At 41.9% G+C, this 21606-nt stretch overlaps 1 protein-coding gene across 2 annotated transcripts; it reads left to right on the top strand.

The window, feature by feature from the left end:
- Positions 1-7100: 7100 nt before the first annotated feature.
- On the top strand, positions 7101-20607 carry Prm (Paramyosin). Of its 2 annotated transcripts, XM_001353058.5 has the most exons (9): positions 7101-7465; positions 8115-8171; positions 10858-10944; positions 11008-11174; positions 12837-13708; positions 13778-13905; positions 13980-14092; positions 18939-19554; positions 19628-20605. In XM_001353058.5, exons 1-9 carry the CDS (start codon positions 7343-7345, stop codon positions 20102-20104), a joined length of 2640 nt encoding a protein of 879 aa, XP_001353094.3. In that variant the 5' UTR covers positions 7101-7342; the 3' UTR covers positions 20105-20605. The 2 variants fall into 2 exon arrangements, with proteins under 2 accessions (XP_001353094.3, XP_015044148.1); XM_015188662.2 differs by lacking the exons at positions 7101-7465; positions 8115-8171; positions 10858-10944; ... (2 more) ...; positions 13778-13905; positions 13980-14092 and adding exons at positions 14336-14474; positions 14543-14657; positions 15387-16436 and having other exon boundaries at positions 19628-20607.
- The last annotated feature ends 999 nt before the right edge of the window (positions 20608-21606 follow it).

Here is a 21606-nt window from a genome sequence, read left to right as displayed (position 1 = left end):
GCAATATATGGAACCTAAAGTGCCAAGCTTCCAATATTTTTCATACCCGGTACTCGTTGAGTTTAGGGATATATTAGTTTGTTTGTGAATGTGTGTAATACCTAAAAGGAAGCGTTTCCAATCCCATAAGGTATATATATTCTTGACCAGCCGCAACAGCCGACTCGATATAGCCATGTCTGTCTGTCCGCCTTGTGTGATGCCTAGTTCTCAGAGACTATAAGATCTAGAGCAACCAAGTTTTGTAACCAGACTCCTGTGATATCACACTGTTACAAGTGTGAGACACCCCATTCCCTGCAACACAAGGGACGAAAATCTTTGTTATTCACAATTTTAAAAACCAAAATGACAGAATCATTGATAATGATCAGAATGAATATCGATCAAATTGCCGAACCTAGATCAGATCGGATCATTATTATAGTCACAATAAACAAATCCATTTGCATTGGCTACGCTACCACTTCCACCCGCTCACTCTTTCTCTCTCTCACTCTTATTCGTGCAGTGTGCTCCCATGTTGGAGGCAACACAACACGATAGCAACACAGCTGGTTTTGGTGTGAGAAGTGAAAAAGAGGGAGACACATGTAGCGGAATACAAAATATTTATTGCCGGAAGAATGGAAACACACAAAAGTATTTAAAATTCTTATAAAATAGGTAATTGGGTTGTAAATAGGGGTCGTGCTTCCTCTCTTTCTCTCTATGTTGTACCTATCTCTCATGACAAGTGGGAGCAAAGTTCAGAAAGATTGCGGAGAGATCAGCATGAATGAGAGAGAGAGAGAGCAGGCGGCAGTCAGGGGCTTCCGTTAACGCTTAGATATAATTACGTATAAAATATATCGTAACGGTAACATAAATCATAAGCTCAAATATGTCTATACTGAGTACTGGGTATAGAAGTACCCGTTCCCGCTAGTGTCTATATATATTTTTCTATTCCTTGGAATTTAGCCTGATTTGGGGCCTTGCCCGATCAGAACCATTGGCATCAAATGCTAAAATAATCTTAAAAAGTTGCATTGGCGTATAAAATCAGAAAGACTCAAACGTCTAGACGCCTCGAACATTAAAACTCAAAAAATTTGTTAAACAATGAACAAAATTAAAATCATCCTAATAAAAGGTATATATGACTAGTTAACTCTTTGATACATTAGTAGTAAACCAATTTAAATATGAAAAAAATAGATCATAGTTTAAGTAACTCTTATTAAATTAACATTATATAAAGAACTATGTGAGTTGCAGTTACGGCCGCGACTCTACATTTTTATCCGATACTTGGTCAGTATGGCTCCCTTCCGCCAGAGGGCGCACACATTGCACGACGAGAGTGTGTGAGAGAGAGACAGTGTTGTTGTGTTTCTTCTGGCTATAAAAATAATCCGATCTGATTAAGATTCGGGAATCTGCTTGGAGTTTGGATACAACATTTCGTAGCTCTAGCTCTTATAGTCTCTGAGAACTTGGCGTCAAACAAGACGGATGGACAGACAGGGATAACTCGGCTATTGATGCTGATCAAGCGGAAACGCTTCCTTATGGATGTCCCACACCCACCTACTTCACCCACAAATCTAAAATATGCACCCCTATACTCATGTTGAGGATGGCAAGGCAAGGGCACATTGATGACACAGCATCCCAAGATAATCTACATTTAAATCGACAAATAATTCCAATATCTAGCACAAATCGCAACCAAACATACAATTTTAATTTGAATCGTCAGAAAAGACACATTTGTAATGCTATTTGCTGTTGAGATTAATTAAATTGCAATTGCATTTAACATCACGAGTTGCACATATTTTTGATGATTAATCGTTTAGCTGAAGGCATGTACCAAAAACGGCCAAACCGAATGCCAAATACTCTACCAGAAGAACATTTCTATACCAATTCTATGGCCATCTTCAGGCAATAGCAATAAAACTATTACTTATGTGGCCGATGATGATTTCCTGCCTAGCACTGCATCTACCGCATGCAAGGTAATGAAAACTCTGACAGCGAATAATTCTGTCAATGGCTCATAACATGGGGGGATAGGCCAGAAAGGGGGTAGTGGAAATTGTGTAGATACCAAAACACAGCCGAAAATATTTAGTTTTTATTTGTGAATGCCTATTTATAAATACAGAAATCTATTCATATATAGATACAAACTGAGTTAAACATTTCCCAAATCGATTGAAATGGCAGATTTGTTTACCACACAGAAGATTCATAAATATCAGATATTGTTGCTTATTTTGATCTAATTGCATAGACTTTCCGATGGGCCATGTATATCGAACTAGATCGTTGCCGTACAATATAGCATGGCATATTTCAAGCTTTCTTTCACCCACATGATCATATACACATCTCATGGCGCGGAGGATGAGTGTATTTCTCATCCGCATGAGTCAGAGCCACAGAAACAGTGACACGTCACAGCCCCCGAGATGTCGATGCTATATGGGCCAAGAGGTATACTAAATCCTCGATTTGTCAACTCTTCGTTTTGATGGCAATTGGCATTATGAGTGCAAATCCGTGGCATCGTTTTGTGAATCATCCGCACGAGGAGGAGGTTGATTTGAAGTTGTCAACGCCCGAACGGAAAATGGACATTTTTTTTTTGGCGAAAAACAAAGAAAAGGGAGTGGAAGGGAGGATAGCTTTTTCAGGGAACTGAAATGCATTAGAGCCGCGCGCCGTTGTTTGTTTTGAATGCATTAAAAAGTGTATTTTTATCTGGCGTTGGGTTTGGAATTTTGCTGCACCACCCACCGAGTTGGAGACGCCCCAAACTGGCGCCCACTTGAGCCCGCTATCTGCTATGTGGCACTCTCCATAAAGAGCTGCAGAGCTCTCCTCTCAAGAGGCATGCAGAAAGTGGCTGCTGAGCACTTGTCAAATGGGCACACACGCACTTTGTAAAGCAGGAGAACACCTCGTACAAGCTGTAGTCGATCTATATATAACTGCATAGCAGGGCATACTCTCTATAGGTTCTCCTCTATAGGTGTGTGCGTGTGTGTGGTGTGCTGTATCTGTGTGATCATAACAATTTTGACCTAATTTTGTGCGCTGTGGCACACACGAAACATGAAAGAAATAGAAGACACGATGCGAACGCTGAGTGATTTCTGTCTTGCCACCAGGCCTCAAGAGGTGGGAAAATGTACGTACTCCTGTCCCAGTCCCAGTCCCAGTCCCCTGTGATACACCATCACTGACCTCAGTGCATCTGTAAAATGATGGGCAATGGGCCGTAAACCAGCTGGGAATTACAAGCTCAAATGCGATTGCATTGGCCGAAACGGCATCGAATTGGTAAGACAGGAAAGAGAGAGCGAGAGAGACTTCCTTAAACGAGATGGTTTTTCAGGCGATTTCCGGAAAGTTAATTGAAAAAAGATATAGGACCCAGGCGGCTTTAGATCCCAGATAGAATCCCAGGGCATTTCAAGCTCAAATCAAATTGAATTTCGAGCAAATTTGAATCGGGAATTTTTGACAAAAGGTGTCGTTGGTCTGGCTTGTGGCTATTTCTGGCCGACTTATTTATCGCCGAATGGCTTGCTACATATTCGCCAGGTTATTTTTAAATAATTACACATTCCAAAATGTGGCAAACACACAGAATGTTATTCTGTGCTGTGCTTAGCTGTGGCATACACTTTCCACGATACACAGATACACTTCTGTGAGTGTTTGTGTGTGTGTGTGTGTGTGTGTGTGTGTGTGGCATCAAATAAATAAAGTTATGGCCAGGCAGTGCTAAGTATCGTACGTGTATCTAGAAGATACCAAGCACGAACTGGCCGGACAGGACAGCCACCTTATATATAAGCAATGGTTGGCCCATCCTCGGCTATACATACATATACATATGTACATATGTATGTATGTATGTATGTGTTAGCCTCAGGTGAAATGTGTGTGGAATATGAACATGATTATGAGCAACCGAAACGCCAAGAGAGAAAAAACCCACTAAAATAACGTAAAATTCAGTTGCTAAAAATAAGCGAAAAATCATTTTTAAGTATAGCCATGCCTCTGTGTGTGTGGAGCACAGGTGGAGGAGATCGTTCACAACACGAACCATACAGATCCAAAAACCGAACTGAAAACAAAATTTCTCACTCAAAAAAAGCTTTGGTTCCTTTGGAAAATTGAGCTAAAAACTCACACAAAATGCGCTTAAAATGTAACAAAATTGTTATCTCAATATCTCTCCCAAATGCGGTTCCTATACTATACGTACACTGTAGTGACTATGTGCATTTGGAATATCATACCTGCTGCCAAAATGATGTATGTATCATCTGCATGACCGTTGATATAACAATTGTTAGATGACAGAGCATTGTCTGTGGTGGAGCAGACACTGACTGTCGGCATTGCCAAGGATTCACTCAAGATTCTGAATTTTTGTCTATTTTTATACCCGATACTCAAAATGAGTATTGGGGTATATTAGATTTGTGGTGAAAGTGGATGTGTGTAACGTCCAGAAGGAATCGTTTCCGACCCCATAAAGTATATATATTCTTGATCAGCATCAATAGCCGAGTCGATTGAGCCATGTCTGTCTGTCCGTCTGTCCGTCCGTCCGTCTGTCCGTCTGTCCGTCTGTCCGTCTGTCCGTCTGTCCGTCCCCTTCAGCGCCTAATGCTCAAAGACTATAAGAGCTAGAGCAACGATGTTTTGGATCCAGACTTCTGTGATATGTCACTGCTCCAAAAATATTTCAAAACTTTGCCCCGCCCACTTCCGCCCCCACAAAGGGCGAAAATCTGTGGCATCCACAATTTCAACGATACGAGAAAACTAAAAACGCAGAATCGTAGAAGATGCCTATATCTTCTAGAGTGCAAAATCTGAACCAGATCGTATAATTATTACAGCCAGAATCACGAAAACAATTTCACTCTTTCTCGCTCTGTCTCACTCTAACACACAGGTTTCATGGTCGGTTTTGCCAATTGCAAAATATGAGTTCAAGGATCTCAGAACCTATAAAAGCCAGAGCAACCAAATTTGGTATCCACACTCCTGTGATATCGGACCTTGACCGTTTCCTGTCCAAATTTCGCCACACCCCCTTCCGCCCCCGCAAAGGACGAAAATCTGAGGCAACCACAAATCTCAGAGACTATTAAGGCTAGAGTAACCAAATTTGGTACACACACTCCTTTAAGATGTCACTATAAAACGTATATCTCAGAATTTCACCCCACCGTCTTCCGCCCCCACAAAGGACGAAAATCTGTTGCATCCACAATATTGCAGATTTGACAAAACTAAAAACGCAGAGTCATAGATAATGACCATATCTATCAGATTGCTGAATCTGGATCAGATCAGATCATTTTTATAGCCAAAAGGAACAAATCAATTTGCAGTGGCTACGCAGCGCCCGACGTCACGCTCAGACTGATTTTCTGTCTCTCTCGCACGCACTCTTTGTCGTGTCGTTAAATATTAGCGGCGTCTGCCGGAGGAGAGCCATACTGACTTAGTATCGGGTATAACTGTAGAGTTGCGGTGTCCGCAGCAACTCACAACGTTCCACCTCGTTTTTTGTGCATTTTTGTCGCTCTCTAGGCTTCTTTTTTTCGTGTAGCCCACAGAATAACACGTTTCGATGCCAAAAGTCAAGTATTTTTAGCCAATATTGCATGTAATTCTAATTGGCTCTTAGCGAAAGATGATTTTCTGAACACATTTCATAAAAATTATGAAAACTTTTACGATTTCTATGTCAGTTGGGTTCGATAAGATGTTGTAATACACTTTGGGGCTATGCTATGGTATAAATATTGGTAGATATACATATAGTAGTATATGGACAGATTTGGTTGCGGCTAGGCTTGTTTTAGGTATCTTGAAGTTTCGGGCATGATTTTTCCATCAGAACTTGAAAAATATAAACTAAATAAAAGGGAAAAAAATATATATATGTACAAAAAATATAAAGATATTATAGGGACTGACTGTTCTTACAAACAAATTTTTAAATAAAGGAGAATAAGGATATATTAAATAAAGAAACCTTTGCTGAAATGAAAGAAGATGCAGAATGAGAATGAGAACTTATATATATGTACATATAGACATATAGATTAATATTAAAATTATTATTATTTTTAAAAGATATTCTTTAATACCAAAGCAAAAATGATAATTTTTAAGAGCTTAGATAGAAGAACAGACAGTTTAATAGACTTAGAAAATGTAATTATGAAAATACAGATACAGAATACTAAAGATATTTATATATTTTCCAACTTTTAGCTACGAAAGTCTAAAATTATTCAAAAATATTCTTTAATCAAACTGCCACAACGATCTAATTTGGGCTTCTCGAATACGTATTTCTGTACAAGTTCCCCAAAGCCTAAAGCAACCTGGTTATCCAGGGACTACTGGCTGGAATATCGAAACCCAACAGCAGAAATAACAGAAAATAGTGAGAAATGGGGGCCCATGAACCAACAAATTATGCCAATGGAACATAAACTATGAACTTTATGATCGGTAGAAGATGCCAAAAATTTCAACATTACTTATATGTGTTTTTTTTTTTTGTACGTGCGTTAGAAGCGATAGAAATTTATGTGTAGATACATTTTGGCCAGACGCTAGATACACAAAATGAAACGCCTGGCAGGCAAGAGGCACAGACACAGAAATGACATAGGCTAATTACAGGTAAGCAAAAGAAAAGCAAAAACATATGCTTTGAGTTTATTTTCGTTGGGGGTAAACTCTCGGCGGAAAGCTAGCGTGAAAATGCGTTCACACAAGCAGCCGAAACAAAAATCAAAGAATTTTCCACACAAGCGAGCAATTAACACAGCAACACGCCGCATGAAAACTCACTCACTCAAAAAACATGGGCTAGGACTCAAATGAGAGAGACAGCGAGAGGGAGAGAGAGAGAGGGGGGGCAGGCAGCAGAAGCACACCCGTATTCCATCTCAGAAAGCACACTCGAACCGGCCCGAAGGAAAGCCGACTGCAGCCGAACGGTGAAAGCATCCGAGAATCGTTGATATAGACCAAAAAGACTTGGGACCAGAGACCAAATCAACGAAATACTCTTTATTCGAACGACAACGGGATCTCTTGTTCAGTAGATCACCAGCCTTACTCCGACGTTTATTACGAATTTTTTCGGTGACTCGGTGACAACTACAAAACTGCGTGCGGTGCTGTAGAGATTTTCGCTTGGAAAATACATATATTTATATATTAAAAATCGCGATCAAACGCGTAACGATTGAATTAATTTAGAGAACCAGGATATCTGAAAATCTGACATAGCAGAATGTCGTCATCGCAGGCTGTACGCTCTTCGAAATACTCCTACCGGGCCACATCGACCGGACCCGGTGGTGCCGATGTCAACATCGAATACATCCAGGACTTGAGCTCGCTCTCCCGCTTGGAGGTAAGAGACCAACGTCAACGGACAGTCCGGTTCACGCCACCCATCTCTAACCCCCAAAAATCGAAGGAATCTCAACAAGAAAATTAAAAAAAAAAACCGAAAAAATAATCAAATGCGTGTGCGCCAAATTTTTTTTTATTTTTTTTTAAACCCACGAGAATTTTTTTTTTTTGCTCTCTCTCTCGAGATTATCGGTGTCTGTGTAGAACAGAAAAGAGAATCAAGAAATAAGAAAAAACAAACTAAGAAAACCCGAGGAAAATTCATCTACACTCTATATCAAATACACAGTAGTATTATACCGTAGACATCAGTATATATACATATATTTTTTTTTATCTCTATGTGTGTGTTCAATTCTCGCCGCGTTTTTGTGTGTGGAAATATAGAAAATCTGTATATAGAAAAATTCTAGATGTCTATATGTATCCCATATATACACACGTGTATATACATACTCGAACATACATATATGCATTGCTAAAAATTATGTAATGACCACCTCCGAGAGATATATAGAAAAACATCGAAGAAAATGTCAGTGTGTTTAAGTGTTAAAAAAAAAAATAATAATAATACATAGTTTCGAAAACCGATAATTGCAATTAAAGATCACTGATCTGAATATTTATTCACAATTTTTTTGCAGGACAAGATCCGTTTGCTCCAAGATGATCTTGAAGTTGAACGTGAATTGCGTCAAAGGGTGAGTAATGATTTTTTCTATAAACATACCTACATATGTACATATTAGAACTATTTTTGGTGTTTTTTTATGGGGGAAGTTTTGAGTCATAGTTTGTTCTGGAAAATATTTTGAACTATTTCTAATTTTCTTTTGGGGGAGCTTTTAAGTCATGGATTGTTCTGGAAAAAGAATGTAGTTTATAGTTTGTTTTCAAGGAAATTTTTTTTGTAGGCAATTCTTATTATAAATATATGTATGAATCTTTATTTGGGAGAGCTTTTTATTCGTATTTAGTTCTGGATAAAGTTTTTTTCTGAATAAAGATATAGCGGAATCTTTTATTGGAACTTTAGCTAGCACCATGGTCCTATACCAAAATTGTTTTGTATGAAGATCTTCTGTGAGAAATAAAGCGAGAGGAGATCCTTCTTTACTTCAGATAAATACGAAACTCCATTGAAATTTTAGCAGATTCAAAATGAAAAATTATGGTATATCCCTGGAATCTGCTTTTTGAAGCTATACTTCAAATTGAAAATTCGGAAGAAGAGAGTTTAAGAGCCTTACACCTGATGTAAGGCGACTTTTTACCAGGGCACACAAAATGTTCACCTGCTTAATGGGTGGAAAAAAAAAACATTCTTCGAATCGCAATCGAAATGAAAGCGCCAGGCCAAGACAATTTTTCCCTTTTGGTCGCTTCTCGCGCAAATGTCACCCTAAAAACAGCAAAAATATGTGGAAAAAGCCAAAAACAAAAATAAAATCAAAATAGACAAATAGAAAAAGATAAAAAGTAAAAGATGCTAGCAAAAGCGGATAGAAAACGCAGCAAACAAACGCAGAAAAGCAACAAATTGTTGCATTTAGAGAGGAATCTAAGAATACCCAATCTAAGAAACTGCAACCCCAACGAGAGGAGAGTTCTTTGCCGAGCAAGAAAGTAAATGATAATGATGTGCATTGAACTTCAATAGCTTTTGGGGCGGAGCATTGATAAATGATTTTGTATTTGCATTTCCATTTGCCTTTGTATTTGTCTTTGTCGTTGTGTTTGCAAAGACAACGTATCAGCAGAGAAGAAGACGAAAGAAAAACTAGGGAAATTCGCATGCGGAAAAGTGCACTTCATTCAGCTGCGCAGCCGACCGGCCCGGCCTGGCCTGGCCTGGCCTCAGACTCTTTTCAGTTTTCAGTTTTCGGGTTTTCCGTTCCTGTTTGGCATTACAAATTTAGAAAATGCGGCCTGGTCTGGGCTGCACATCCACAAAAAGAGAGCTAGAGCTGCTGCTGCCTCGCCTCGCCTCGCAGGCGTATGGGTTGGAAAGGAATTTGCTTCATATTTTGTTGGAAATATTATTTTAATTACTTTTGCTTTATGGATTAGAGAGACTGCTGGCCCGCATACAGTGGCGTCCTCCACCCGCACCTCATCCGTATATCGAGTATCTCTAGACATTCACAAACATAGCGCACACACTCACACTCACACTCACTCGAACTCATAATATGGAACAAAATGGCTAAAATTAGCGCACGACATTCAATACAGAGAAGCGAATGATTAACTTGAAGACCTGACAAGAACAACAACAACAACAAAAATATGAACAGAAAAGCCGAAAACTTGTAGATCGCAGAGAGGAATAGAAATAAAGAAAGAAAGGAAAATAAAGTGGTCGAAATGCCATCATCATCATCGGCCGTATCATAGAGAGAGGAATTTCGCTCGCAACTCAGAGATCTTCCCGTCTGTGTATCTGTATCTGTAGCTGTGTATCTGTATCTGTATCTCTGTGGGTTGTGTGCTTGTGGGAAAATTAAATAATTTTCTTGCACATTAAAAGTTTTCACACCGCCTGGCATATTTTCGTTCTACGATCCGTGATTCGTATCTGTAGATATATGTACATATGCACATGGGTGGCTAGCAGGCAAAATGTACAAAAACATGTACATATGTACATATCCACAAGATACATATGGCGCAAATGGATTTACGGCTCTCGTACTTACGTGGCCTTTGCGGCAGAGCAGCAACTATGTTCTGTATAGGTATTATCATAAACAGATTGTTCAAAAACAGAGAGATTAAGGCCCTCTAGGGGGTGTTTGAAGATTGCCTAATGTTTGTATCCATGCCAAATACATCCCGCATTCTCAGATGGACATCTCAGGCTCTTTTTGATCGATTTCTGGTCTCTCATGCCACCCATCTGACAGCTCCAAATACCAGAGGCCTCCTCATAAAATACCATTTAATTACGATTCGCAAGAACTGCTGAAAATGAGGTCAACCAAAAGGCGAAATGCAAATATTTGGATAGAGATAGAAAAATGTTTCTGTTCAACCGAAAAACTCTTCGAATGCCTTTTTGGAAACGCAAAGGCACCGCCTCCGCCCACAATAGATATAGAGAAGCGCATCGGAGATGCATACACCTCTATGGGGAGGAACGATTTCTTGGCACGATGCCATTGTTATTTTAGGTGTTGCATGCGCATAATTATTTTTGACTGATTAATGTGATTTATAATTTTTATTATGGCCTGTTGGAAATTGCCATAGAGCATGCTCTATGCGAATATCTATCTATAAATAGGAGCTTCTTTTTCTAAATTATGAAATATAACCAAGAGGTAAATTGCAAGTAAAAACTAATGAAAAGTTTCCTTTCTCCTTTTTCCGTTTCTTGTTGAACAGATCGAGCGCGAGAAAGCCGATCTCAGCGTTCAGGTCATACAGATGTCCGAGCGTCTCGAGGAGGCCGAAGGTGGTGCTGAACATCAAGTAAGTTCTAACAATATATACGTTCTATCCATAAGATTGATTCGATCTATTTGTCGCAAACAGTTTGAGGCCAATCGCAAGCGCGATGCTGAGCTCTTGAAGCTCCGTAAGCTGCTTGAGGATGTTCATCTTGAATCCGAGGAGACCACCATTCTCTTGAAGAAGAAGCACAACGAAATTATTACGGATTTCCAGGAACAGGTTGAAATCCTAACGAAAAACAAGGCTAGGTGGGCACATCATCACATACAATCACAGATCCTAAACATGACCTAGAAAATGAAGCCAAAAAAAACAACATAAACATCGCCAACCCCAACCCCAACCCCAAACCCAACATCATGATCATCTTGGCCATTTCCATATTTTTTTTTTGTTTTCATATGAATGATGTTGATCAAGTGGCGTCAGCTGGCATTTCTCGGACATTTCAATGTCTCTCCCGATCTCGTGCAGTAACACAACAATACAACACGGCTTTGCTAACCTTGCGCTGCCCCGCTGCCCTGCTGACCCAAAAAAGAACCACACCACCCCTCGAAGAGCGAGCCCCAGATCATAAACAATTCATCAAAATGCCATGACACGCGAAATGGGGGGCAGCATAAAGCAAACAAATAGGCAAAGAAGAGTTGCATGGCTTGCAAGTTCTATTGACACAAATTGTGGGCCGAAAAGAAAGAACAAATTCATAAATACATACATACATACATATGTATGTATAGACATACATCCATATACTATATGGGCAGAGATTCGAGCAACTTTCGGTTGTTGCTGGCCGGCTCTCATATTTCCAAATCGAAGCGATTTCCAAAAATAAACCTGCTGAGACATTTCGAAATCATTTGCAATTCAAGGCTAGCGAAAGGTAGATTTGGTAGATCTGATTAAGAGGTGGATACTCCCATTGATCAGTAATCAATCAGTAATCAGTCTATAATAGAATAAACCCTTAGGTTTATCCAGTTACCCACCGATCAACCGATCGATCCGTTAGCAGCGCACCTCACGAGATCGATACCCAAAGGTGCGCCCCCGAGTTTGCGCACTTACTTTCGTTGAATGGCTAGGTTGAGTGCTTTCGTTGTTGAAAGCTCTTTTTCTGTTGGTGAAACTTTCGCAACCATATGTTGTCCACACCAATACAGCAGTATACACCAACAGTGGGGCTAATATTTTTATTTCGTTTTTGTGTATTTTTTGTTGAGGAATTTATTTATAGAAATTTTGAAATTTTCATCTAAATTCTTGAGCAGAGAGGTCTCTTTGTTCCTCTCTTTCTCTCTCTCTCTATCTCTCTGTCTCTCGTTTGCACCAACGCCCCAACCCAAATATGTCTTTGATTGAATCATACTACAATATAGAGGGAACAAGTGTGTGTTGATTGTTTCTTGTTGTTGTCTCTTTCCGTCCAATTGAGTATTATGGAAATTCGATACGTTTTCTGGCTTTTCAGCTTGTGGGTGGGCATACAACCAGCCAGCCACAACGGCCCCATGGCAAGTGGGAAAAGTGGGAAAATGTATTTGAATTATACGCAGTACTATGTAGAAAATAAATGTGTAATTATTTTTTGCCAACCGATTTTCATAGCTTGCTTCCAGGGAGACAGACACAAACATGATCTTAACCTTTTGCCCGGGCGAAGCTTTCGCATATCGATCCGTATCGTTGAGCCTTCGGACAGAGAGAAATGCTGCATCTGATCCGGGGGGAATCCCAATCGAACGATAACGATATGCGAAAGCTTGTCGTATGCTGAGCTTTCTCCATCCAAGCTTCCACCTGCGCCGCGCTAAATCACAGCTTGGCCGAATTCTAAGTATCCATGAAGCAGTCCAGAGATAGTCGGAGACCAATCACTAAACTGGAGATCTGTTTGCTTGCAGAGCCGAGAAGGACAAGTCGAAATTCCAGGCCGAAGTCTACGAGCTGCTCTCCCAAATCGAGGTCTACAACAAGGAGAAGATCGTGTCGGAGAAGCACATCTCCAAGCTGGAGATCTCCATCACGGAGCTGAATGTGAAGATCGAGGAGCTGAACCGCACTGTGATCGACATCACATCGCATAAATCTCGCCTCTCGCAGGAGAACATTGAGCTGATCAAGGACGTCCAAGATCTCAAAGTGCAGCTCGACACTGTCTCGTTTTCCAAGAGCCAGGTCATCTCCCAGCTGGAGGATGCTCGCCGTCGCTTGGAAGACGAGGACCGTCGTCGCTCCATGCTCGAATCGTCTCTGCATCAGGTTGAGATCGAATTGGACTCGATTCGCAATCAACTCGAGGAAGAGTCTGAGGCGCGCATTGACTTGGAACGTCAGTTGGTCAAGGCCAATGCCGATGCCACTTCGTGGCAGAACAAGTGGACTGCCGAAGTGGCAGCTCGTGCCGAGGAGGTCGAAGAGATTCGTCGCAAGTACCAGGTGCGCATCACCGAGCTGGAGGAGCACATCGAGTCCCTCATCGTCAAGGTCAACAACTTGGAGAAGACCAAGACCCGTCTGGCCAGTGAGGTGGAGGTCCTCATCATCGATCTGGAGAAGTCCAACAACAGCTGCCGGGAGCTCACCAAGGCCGTCAACACCCTGGAGAAGCACAACGTGGAGCTGAAGAGCCGCCTTGATGAGACCATCATCCTGTACGAGAACAGCCAGCGCGATCTGAAGAACAAGCAGATCGATCTGGTCCGCACCGTGCACGAGCTGGACAAGGTCAAGGACAACAACAACCAGTTGGCCCGCGAGAACAAGAAGTTGGGAGGTGGGTCCACACATACCTAATCCTCTTGATCGATTGCTTATTCATTTGTTGTTTGTTGTGATCTTCCAGATGATCTGCATGACGCCAAGGGCGCCATCAACGAACTGAACCGTCGCCTCCACGAGTTGGAACTGGAGCTGCGTCGCCTGGAGAATGAGCGCGATGAGCTGACCGCTGCCTACAAGGAAGCCGAGGCTGTAAGTGGCCACAAAAACATAACAGATCCGAGTGATGACTGATCCCCGTATTCTCTCTAAATACATATATATAGGGCCGCAAGGCTGAGGAGCAGCGTGGCCAGCGTTTGGCCGCCGACTTCAACCAGTACCGTCACGATGCCGAGCGTCGTCTGGCCGAGAAGGATGAGGAGGTTGAGGCTATTCGGTAAGTAATTGTCTGATCATCCTCGATCCCCTTGGAAGTGCCCAGCCCCCTGAAATGCGCACTCCTCTGTCTGACAGCGACAGTCGACAACTGTCGATTGACGAAGGTCAATCACTTATTGGCAGTTTCCCCTGCCAAAGCGGAAGCCCACAGTCCCCCAAGGCCCCCGATACGAGTGGGGGGAAAACCAATCGATTGTTTTGCAATCGCTGCCAATTGCCAACAACAGAACTGATATCAAATTGACCCATTTAGCAAATCAGTTCGATTTCTATAGTCGCGCACAAAGCAACGGCATTAAATAGGCATTAGGCAACCGCGGAGCAAGGCAAGATCCGATCCTGCCACACCCAAGGGGCACACACAGGCTCAGTACAAAGAAGTGGGTTTTTGGTTCTCCGATTATAAACTATACAAAGTTTTTATCTATGAAATCCTCCCACCCCATAGAAAATTGCGCAGTTGCTGCCACGAGTGTTACACAATCGTTTTTTTTTTTGTTAAATCGAAAGATCTCTGATTGAGAAGATCTTTGGAAGTTTGAAGAGTGGTTCTCTAGCAACAGGTAGGTTGAAATATGGATTGGTTTGACAAGTGGCTTGGCTGTGATTGAAGAAATTTGAATAAGAGCGATATGGCAGATAGCTTGAGAGCTCTAGAGGCGGTTTATCTCAAAAGAGTCTTTCAAGATTACTTTAAGACCAATCTACTGAAGATCTGCAGAAAGAACTGAAACAATATACAGATTTTGTGTGTGTTCCAAAGTTCGAGACTTCAATTATGAATGTACCCATAATGATCTCTTTTGTAACCCATTTAAAATGAGAATTGTCTACACTATCTCTACGAAAACAGTGCGATAATATTGCCTAAAGATATCTATTATTTCTAAGACAGCGAGATATTCATTGAAGAAACCTTTAAGTGACATGAGAGTCATCAACTGAAGATCTTCACTGTAGAGAAAGTAGCCAAAGTTCTAGAGCCCGAATAGAGGTGTTTAAACCGCTTTTCACCATTTAAAATGGCAATTCTCTACACTATCTCTGCGAAAGCAGTGCGGTATTGCATAAAGATATATATTATTTCTAAGATGCTATTATGACATTGCCTATGAGAGCTCCCTGCCAAAATGAATCAATCATAGCCAAGGAGCACCCAACCAAACATTGACTGCCAACAAGCGATGATCATGATGATGAAGATAATGATGTTATACGTGTTGTCGTCATTATGCTCTCATACCTTTGGTCGATGCCAACAGCTGAACACCCGAAATGCAATCTTTTTATAGATTTCGACAAATTTGAAAATTTATTTGCAAAGCGACACAGAAACTGCTGCCAAAACGAAGAGCGAGCGACACCAAGAAGACAAACGACCACAAAGCGACAGAGATCGACAGAGCAGCCGAGCAACATTTTGTAGCTTTAATAAGAGTACTCTTAAGCACACACCGCATTCTCTCCCTCTCATAGATACCCTCTCACATACCCCCCTTTATCCCGTGCCCCTTTGAAATTATGTCGCTCGCTTTGAAGCAGCGCCCCTCGCGGCTCCGGCATACGACCACCTATGAGGACAACTATGGGTACTCGATGAACTTCTACCAGCCAATGCTGGACTATCTGGATGCAAAGGCAAAGGGACTGAAGGTGGTGCAGCCCCACCTGCCGTGGGTGAGCGAGCACGGGCTGCAGCAGTACCGGGCCTCGAATACGGTACGAAAGTACACGGCCGATGAGATCGTACGCCTGTCGCGCACCTGCGCGGCCCGTGCCGACGAGATTTTGGCCAGCTTTCGGGCCAAGAAACGGACGCCGTTCAGTTTGCAGAAGCTTGTCGACGCGTCGCGTGTGACCAAGCACATTGAACCGGACACAGTTGTTGAGAGATCGCGCCAGCGCCGTCGTCAGCGCCAGGAAGAGCTCGAGGACCTGATCAAACGCGATACATTAAAGATATTGCAGCGCATTCGTAAGATCGAGATAGATAACGAAGTCGATCAAATGTCTGACGATTTTAAGCGATCGATACGCGGCAAGTCCGCCAGCGCCATTGCCCAGGCACTGCTCTCCGAATCGGAGCGGAACATCAAGACGGCCAAAAAGGAGGAGGAGGACTACATGTCCCAAACGTTGGTCCGTTCGAGTCGCGCCATTTCGCGCGGTCGGTCCACCTCCCCCATCGACGGTCAGCTAAGGGCCCATGCTCTCCACATCGAGCTGATGGACGATCGCCTGGTCGACAAGCTCGACCATCGTGTTTCGTCCTCGCTCCACAATGTGAAGCGCCAGCTCTCGACGCTCAATCAGCGGACCGTCGAGTTCTACGCGGATAGCAGGTGCGGTATAGAGGATAAGTGTTGGATCTGTCGCAAGGTCGCCCGCACACATCCCAAGCTCAAGGACTATAGCTATATATATTGGAAGCACTAACCAAACACACTTTGGTCCATAGTCTTCCATGAAAAGATAGGGTTTTCCCGTTTCCCTTCCACCCCCAAACCCATCATCATTCCCCCCAGACACACACGAAACGATTATTTTCTGTCGTTTTCAATTAAATTCTAGCCCCCAGACAATTTGAATAAATGCGAACATTTTTGAATTGTACCTCAATTTTCGTGCTCATCGCTGAGAAGATTGCATCCTCCTCCTCCTACATCTCTCTATTTGTCTGGTCTGCACAATTTATTTTCGTTTCCCTAAGTTTTCTCGCCCCTCGATCACCCATTCTTTCCCTTCATTCCAATGTACGTTTTTCACCATTTGCATCGCATTGTGTCTGTTGTTAAATCTTGTGTGAATTATTTCTGTAAAATAATGCACAACATTTTTCGCCCATGGCTAATTGCAGGGAAATGCCAAGAATTTTTTGAAATTATGATTAGTATTATGATCTATAGGAAGTGAAAGGGATATAGGATGGAGTACAGATCTGATCTGATAGATTATCGAGCTCGAAATTGGAAATCGAAATAAGATATATAGGACTTTTCTGCGTATAAGGAATAATTTTAGAAAATTTATTTGATCAAAATAGGTATTTTTAAGGAATTTTACAAGATAGCGTCTGTAGAATGATCCTGTAAACAGATGGTCTAAATATTTGTTCAGATGGTCGTATTTTAAACCACTCTTAATTTGGTTTATAGATCTGCAGTCTTAAGCTATAACCATAAACCTTTAATCGTACTATCAAAAGAAATATAAACTATCAGAAAAAGGTATTTTCAGAAACTCTCAAACGATTAGATATATATTCTTGTAATTGCAAAATACTTCCCACATTATCTTTAGAGAAGAAAATAACATTTAATGCCCATATAGATTCAAACATCAATATTGAAATGATAATCTTCTTGTTCTCAAGCACATTCAATATTTTCCCCTATACAATTTCAATGAAAGTGCCCTGTGATCTGACCTCAAACCCCTTAGAAATCATGAAATTTTCACACCGATCGCAATTATCATGTTTCGCACCCACAACGTCAGGTATTTCAGATGCCAGATTCTTCGTCTTGTCTACGCGTAAATGGTGGCCCGAAAAACTATTGTTTTGTGGTCTGTCCTTCAAAAATTCGACAAAATATAAAGAAAGAATTATTTAATTTTTGAAACCAAGGAAAACTCTGGCGCATGACAGCAACAGCAAAACAGCAAAATGCGAAAAAATAAAAATAAAATCAAGCAGGAAAATAAATATTTGCGTAGACAAATAAACATTGAAAACAATGGCACGGGGAAAGATTGAAAATCTAAATGCAAAATACTCAACACACACAGACTAAATACCTTGGCAAGGCGACAGCAATGGGCACACAGAAGATTAAGATTAAGTAACCAGAAGATCGGGGGCCCACAACAGACTAGGACCATGGGAGAGGCCCATTGCCAGAGCAATGAAAAGATGATCCGAGTGATGGATCTCTGACAGATGAGAGTCCAACTGTGGGCGGATCATCACAGAGAGAGGCAGAGATTCTTTAGAAGTTGAACTAGAGCACGAAGTGAAAGTGGAAAATGTGCGGTTCGATCTCGATCTCTGACAGATGAGAGTAGAATTGTGGGCGGAGCACAACTAAGAGACCGAGATTTTTAAGAATTAGAACTAGAACTAGAAGTGCAATTGGAATTTGTAGTTTATGTAGATATTATAAAGAACAGACCCATCAAAAATCTGTCTTTGAAAATGATTTTCCAAGAAGAAAATCGAATTAACATCTTTAAGGATGTGGTTCTTAGGTTTAGTTTTGTAATATATAAGGTTCCACCTTCAGTAATGAAAACTAATTCTAGTTCTGGTAATCTATTTACCTCATGATTCAATTTGGGATAACAGAACTACAAACATTACTCAAAATTTAGTTGGCAACGCATCTTGAAGACTTTACCTATACCCTAAAAATAGACACATGATGCACTCATGTGTACCCCCGAAAAAAAGGAACTACTTAGCAAATAGTTTGGCATGTGAACGCGAGCTATTTGTGACAAGTTCGATGTCTTTATCAAGCGTAAAAATAATCGCCACTCTGCTAGAAGCTAGAAGCAACAAGCAAGAAGAACAATGAAGCAATTTTGACAATGCCAAAAGCTGATCACCTGAGTGGTTTTCAGAGTGGCTTGCAGAAGTAGTGCTGAGTGTTGGGAAAATGTATTTTGTGGGTCAGAGCATTGGGGCCAAAAATAAAGCGAGCAAAGCGAAACACCGGAGGGAGCGGCATTGAGGTAAAGCACGAGGTAAAGCGCATTTTGGGGGGCACTTCCATATCGATTGATTTCCAAAAGATTCCAAACTGTGTGCAATGTTTCATTTGTCCTTTTGCGAATTCCTGTAGCAAGCAGACCTCGATCGAGATCGAGCAGCTCAATGCCCGCGTTGTTGAGGCCGAGACCCGTCTGAAGACCGAGGTGATTCGCATCAAGAAGAAGCTGCAGATCCAGATCACCGAGCTGGAGATGTCCCTGGATGTGGCCAACAAGACCAACATTGATCTCCAGAAGGTGATCAAGAAGCAGTCGCTGCAGTTGACCGAGCTCCAGGCCCACTACGAGGATGTGCAGCGCCAGCTGCAGGCCACCCTCGACCAGTACGGCATTGCCCAGCGCCGTCTGGCCGGTCTCAGTGGCGAGCTTGAGGAGGCCCGCTCCCACCTGGACAGCGCCAATCGTGCCAAGCGCACCGTCGAGCTGCAGTACGAGGAGGCCAGCACTCGCATCAACGAGCTGAGCACTGCCAATGTCAACCTGGTCTCGATCAAGTCCAGGCTGGAGCAGGAGCTGACCGTGGTCGCCTCCGACTACGAGGAGGTGTCCAAGGAGCTCCGCATCAGCGACGAGCGCTACCAGAAGATCCAGGTCGAGCTGAAGCACGTTGTCGAGCAGGTGCATGAGGAGCAGGAGCGCATTGTCAAGCTCGAGACCATCAAGAAGTCTTTGGAAGTCGAAGTCAAGGTAAGCGTGTACTTTGGGACTATCTTGGACATTCCAACATTACTTATCGTTTATGTGTGTTTAATTCGATTAGAACTTGTCCATTCGTCTGGAAGAGGTTGAGCTGAATGCCGTTGCCGGCAGCAAGCGCATCATTAGCAAGCTGGAGGCTCGCATTCGCGATCTGGAGTTGGAGCTGGAAGAGGAGAAGCGTCGCCATGCCGAGACCATCAAGATCCTGCGCAAGAAGGAGCGCACCGTCAAGGAGGTGATCGTACAGTGCGAGGAGGACCAGAAGAACATCATCCTGCTGCAGGATGCCCTCGACAAGACCACTGCCAAGATCAACATCTACAGGCGCCAGCTGTCCGAGCAGGAGGGCGTCTCCCAGCAGACCACCACCCGTGTGCGCCGTTTCCAGCGCGAACTGGAGGCCGCCGAGGATCGTGCCGATTGTGCCGAGTCCAACTTGAATCTGATCCGCGCCAAGCACCGCACATTCGTGACCACCTCCACCGTGCCCGGCTCTCAGGTGTACATCCAGGAGACAACAAGAACGATCACCGAATAGGATCACAGCCTAAACCAACACCAAAAAGCAGAGAGATCATTTTTTTTTTAATTTACTCAAAACTCAAACCAGAGAGGAAGATCAATGAGATTTCAGAGCAGAGAAGTTGCGTGAGAAAGTTTTTTATAATTTAAATTTTTTTTGCCATCTCCTCGCCGAGGAAGCGCACCAAGATCCCCAAGGCGGAATCGGCGGGGGGTCTCGTATAGGTTATACACTATAAATACATAACACTACACATCCTATCTATATAATAATAATACTATTTTGAAGTTCATGTAATTTAATTAAAATAATGAACCTGGAAAACCCAAAAACCAAATAAAAACAAAATCAACGAAAACTTGGCAGAGTTTTTCCGAAAAGAATACCTAGAACTAGAGATAGAGATAGAGAGAGACAGAGAAGAGAGTTGTTGGCTTTCAATAAAATATCAAACAATATCAAGATCAATATCAAGATCACCGATATGGCGATGAATAAATGTACTATGAAAATGTAGATGGAAATGGATATGGAAAACCATTTAGCAAGCAAGCAGCAATGCGAAACGATTTACCCAGAGTTACAACCGCTTCTACTATTTGTTTTTAGTTGACTTTATGTTTAGTAGGTAAATTTTCTGTGTGCTCGCAACACCCCATTTTCGATTTTACAAAACCACAAACTGAGCAATTTTCACATTTTTTACTTTGTATCTTGCAATAAAACGAAATTTTATTCATAATAATAACAAATAATAAACTATACAAAAATGTATCAATTTTACTAATGGAAGAAACAGAAAAAATCATATAAGGGGAGCTCACGGGGAGGCATGGGGAAGATGTTATGAAATAGAATGAGATAGAATCACACTTTTGAAGATGTTTTTTGTCGGCAGGTCTCTACATTAGAGATGTAGTCACAGGTGTTTTTTTGCCTGTGCATGGGACGCTGCCGATCTCTGGTTTATATGGTTTATGGGGTGCAAAATGAATCGCACATTGGTGGGAGTACTAATCTGCTTTGTTGTCGTTTGATTCTGGAAAGCGGAGCACCATCGGATCGGACCATGTGGATCGCATCCAACGATCAAGTGAACAAAACTACGAAACAACTTTTAAGTTAAGACCACTGATTCGGAATCAATGACCAATAAGACTCTCGACTTCTCTACGGACATACATTTGCAAGCTTTTTGTCGTATTATGATCTAAATCATCAGTTGAAGAGCTTAGGGGGAGAATTCAAAGCTATCGCATACCAAAGATATGTTGCCGGATCCACAGAAAATGCATTTAGGTAGCTATTTAAGCAAATATGTCAGTATATCTCAATATATACGATAATAAATAAAACCTACAGATTGAGCTCAGGCTCAAAGTAGCCAAAACTCGATCAATCACAGCCCGAATGCAAGAGTTCCAAGACGTGGATAGGAATTTTCCCTGTCTCTCAGTGGGAATAGTGGGAAAATATACATAAAACCATAACCATAGGCAAAACACCGCTGGGTAGTA

Source organism: Drosophila pseudoobscura, chromosome X (assembly GCF_009870125.1).
Source record: "Drosophila pseudoobscura strain MV-25-SWS-2005 chromosome X, UCI_Dpse_MV25, whole genome shotgun sequence".
In the NCBI taxonomy this organism is placed as follows: Eukaryota; Metazoa; Arthropoda; class Insecta; order Diptera; family Drosophilidae; genus Drosophila; species Drosophila pseudoobscura.
This window is presented reverse-complemented; position numbering and strand designations above follow the sequence as displayed.

Excerpts from the sequence above, each read along its gene's own strand:
- Prm (XM_001353058.5), top strand. The coding sequence starts at position 7,343 with ATGTCGTCATCGCAGGCTGTACGCTCTTCGAAATACTCCTACCGGGCC. Across the intron at positions 10,945-11,007 it reads AAGGTGGTGCTGAACATCAA|TTTGAGGCCAATCGCAAGCG; the intron begins GTAAGTTCTAAC and ends TGTCGCAAACAG. Across the intron at positions 14,093-18,938 it reads GAGGAGGTTGAGGCTATTCG|CAAGCAGACCTCGATCGAGA; the intron begins GTAAGTAATTGT and ends GAATTCCTGTAG.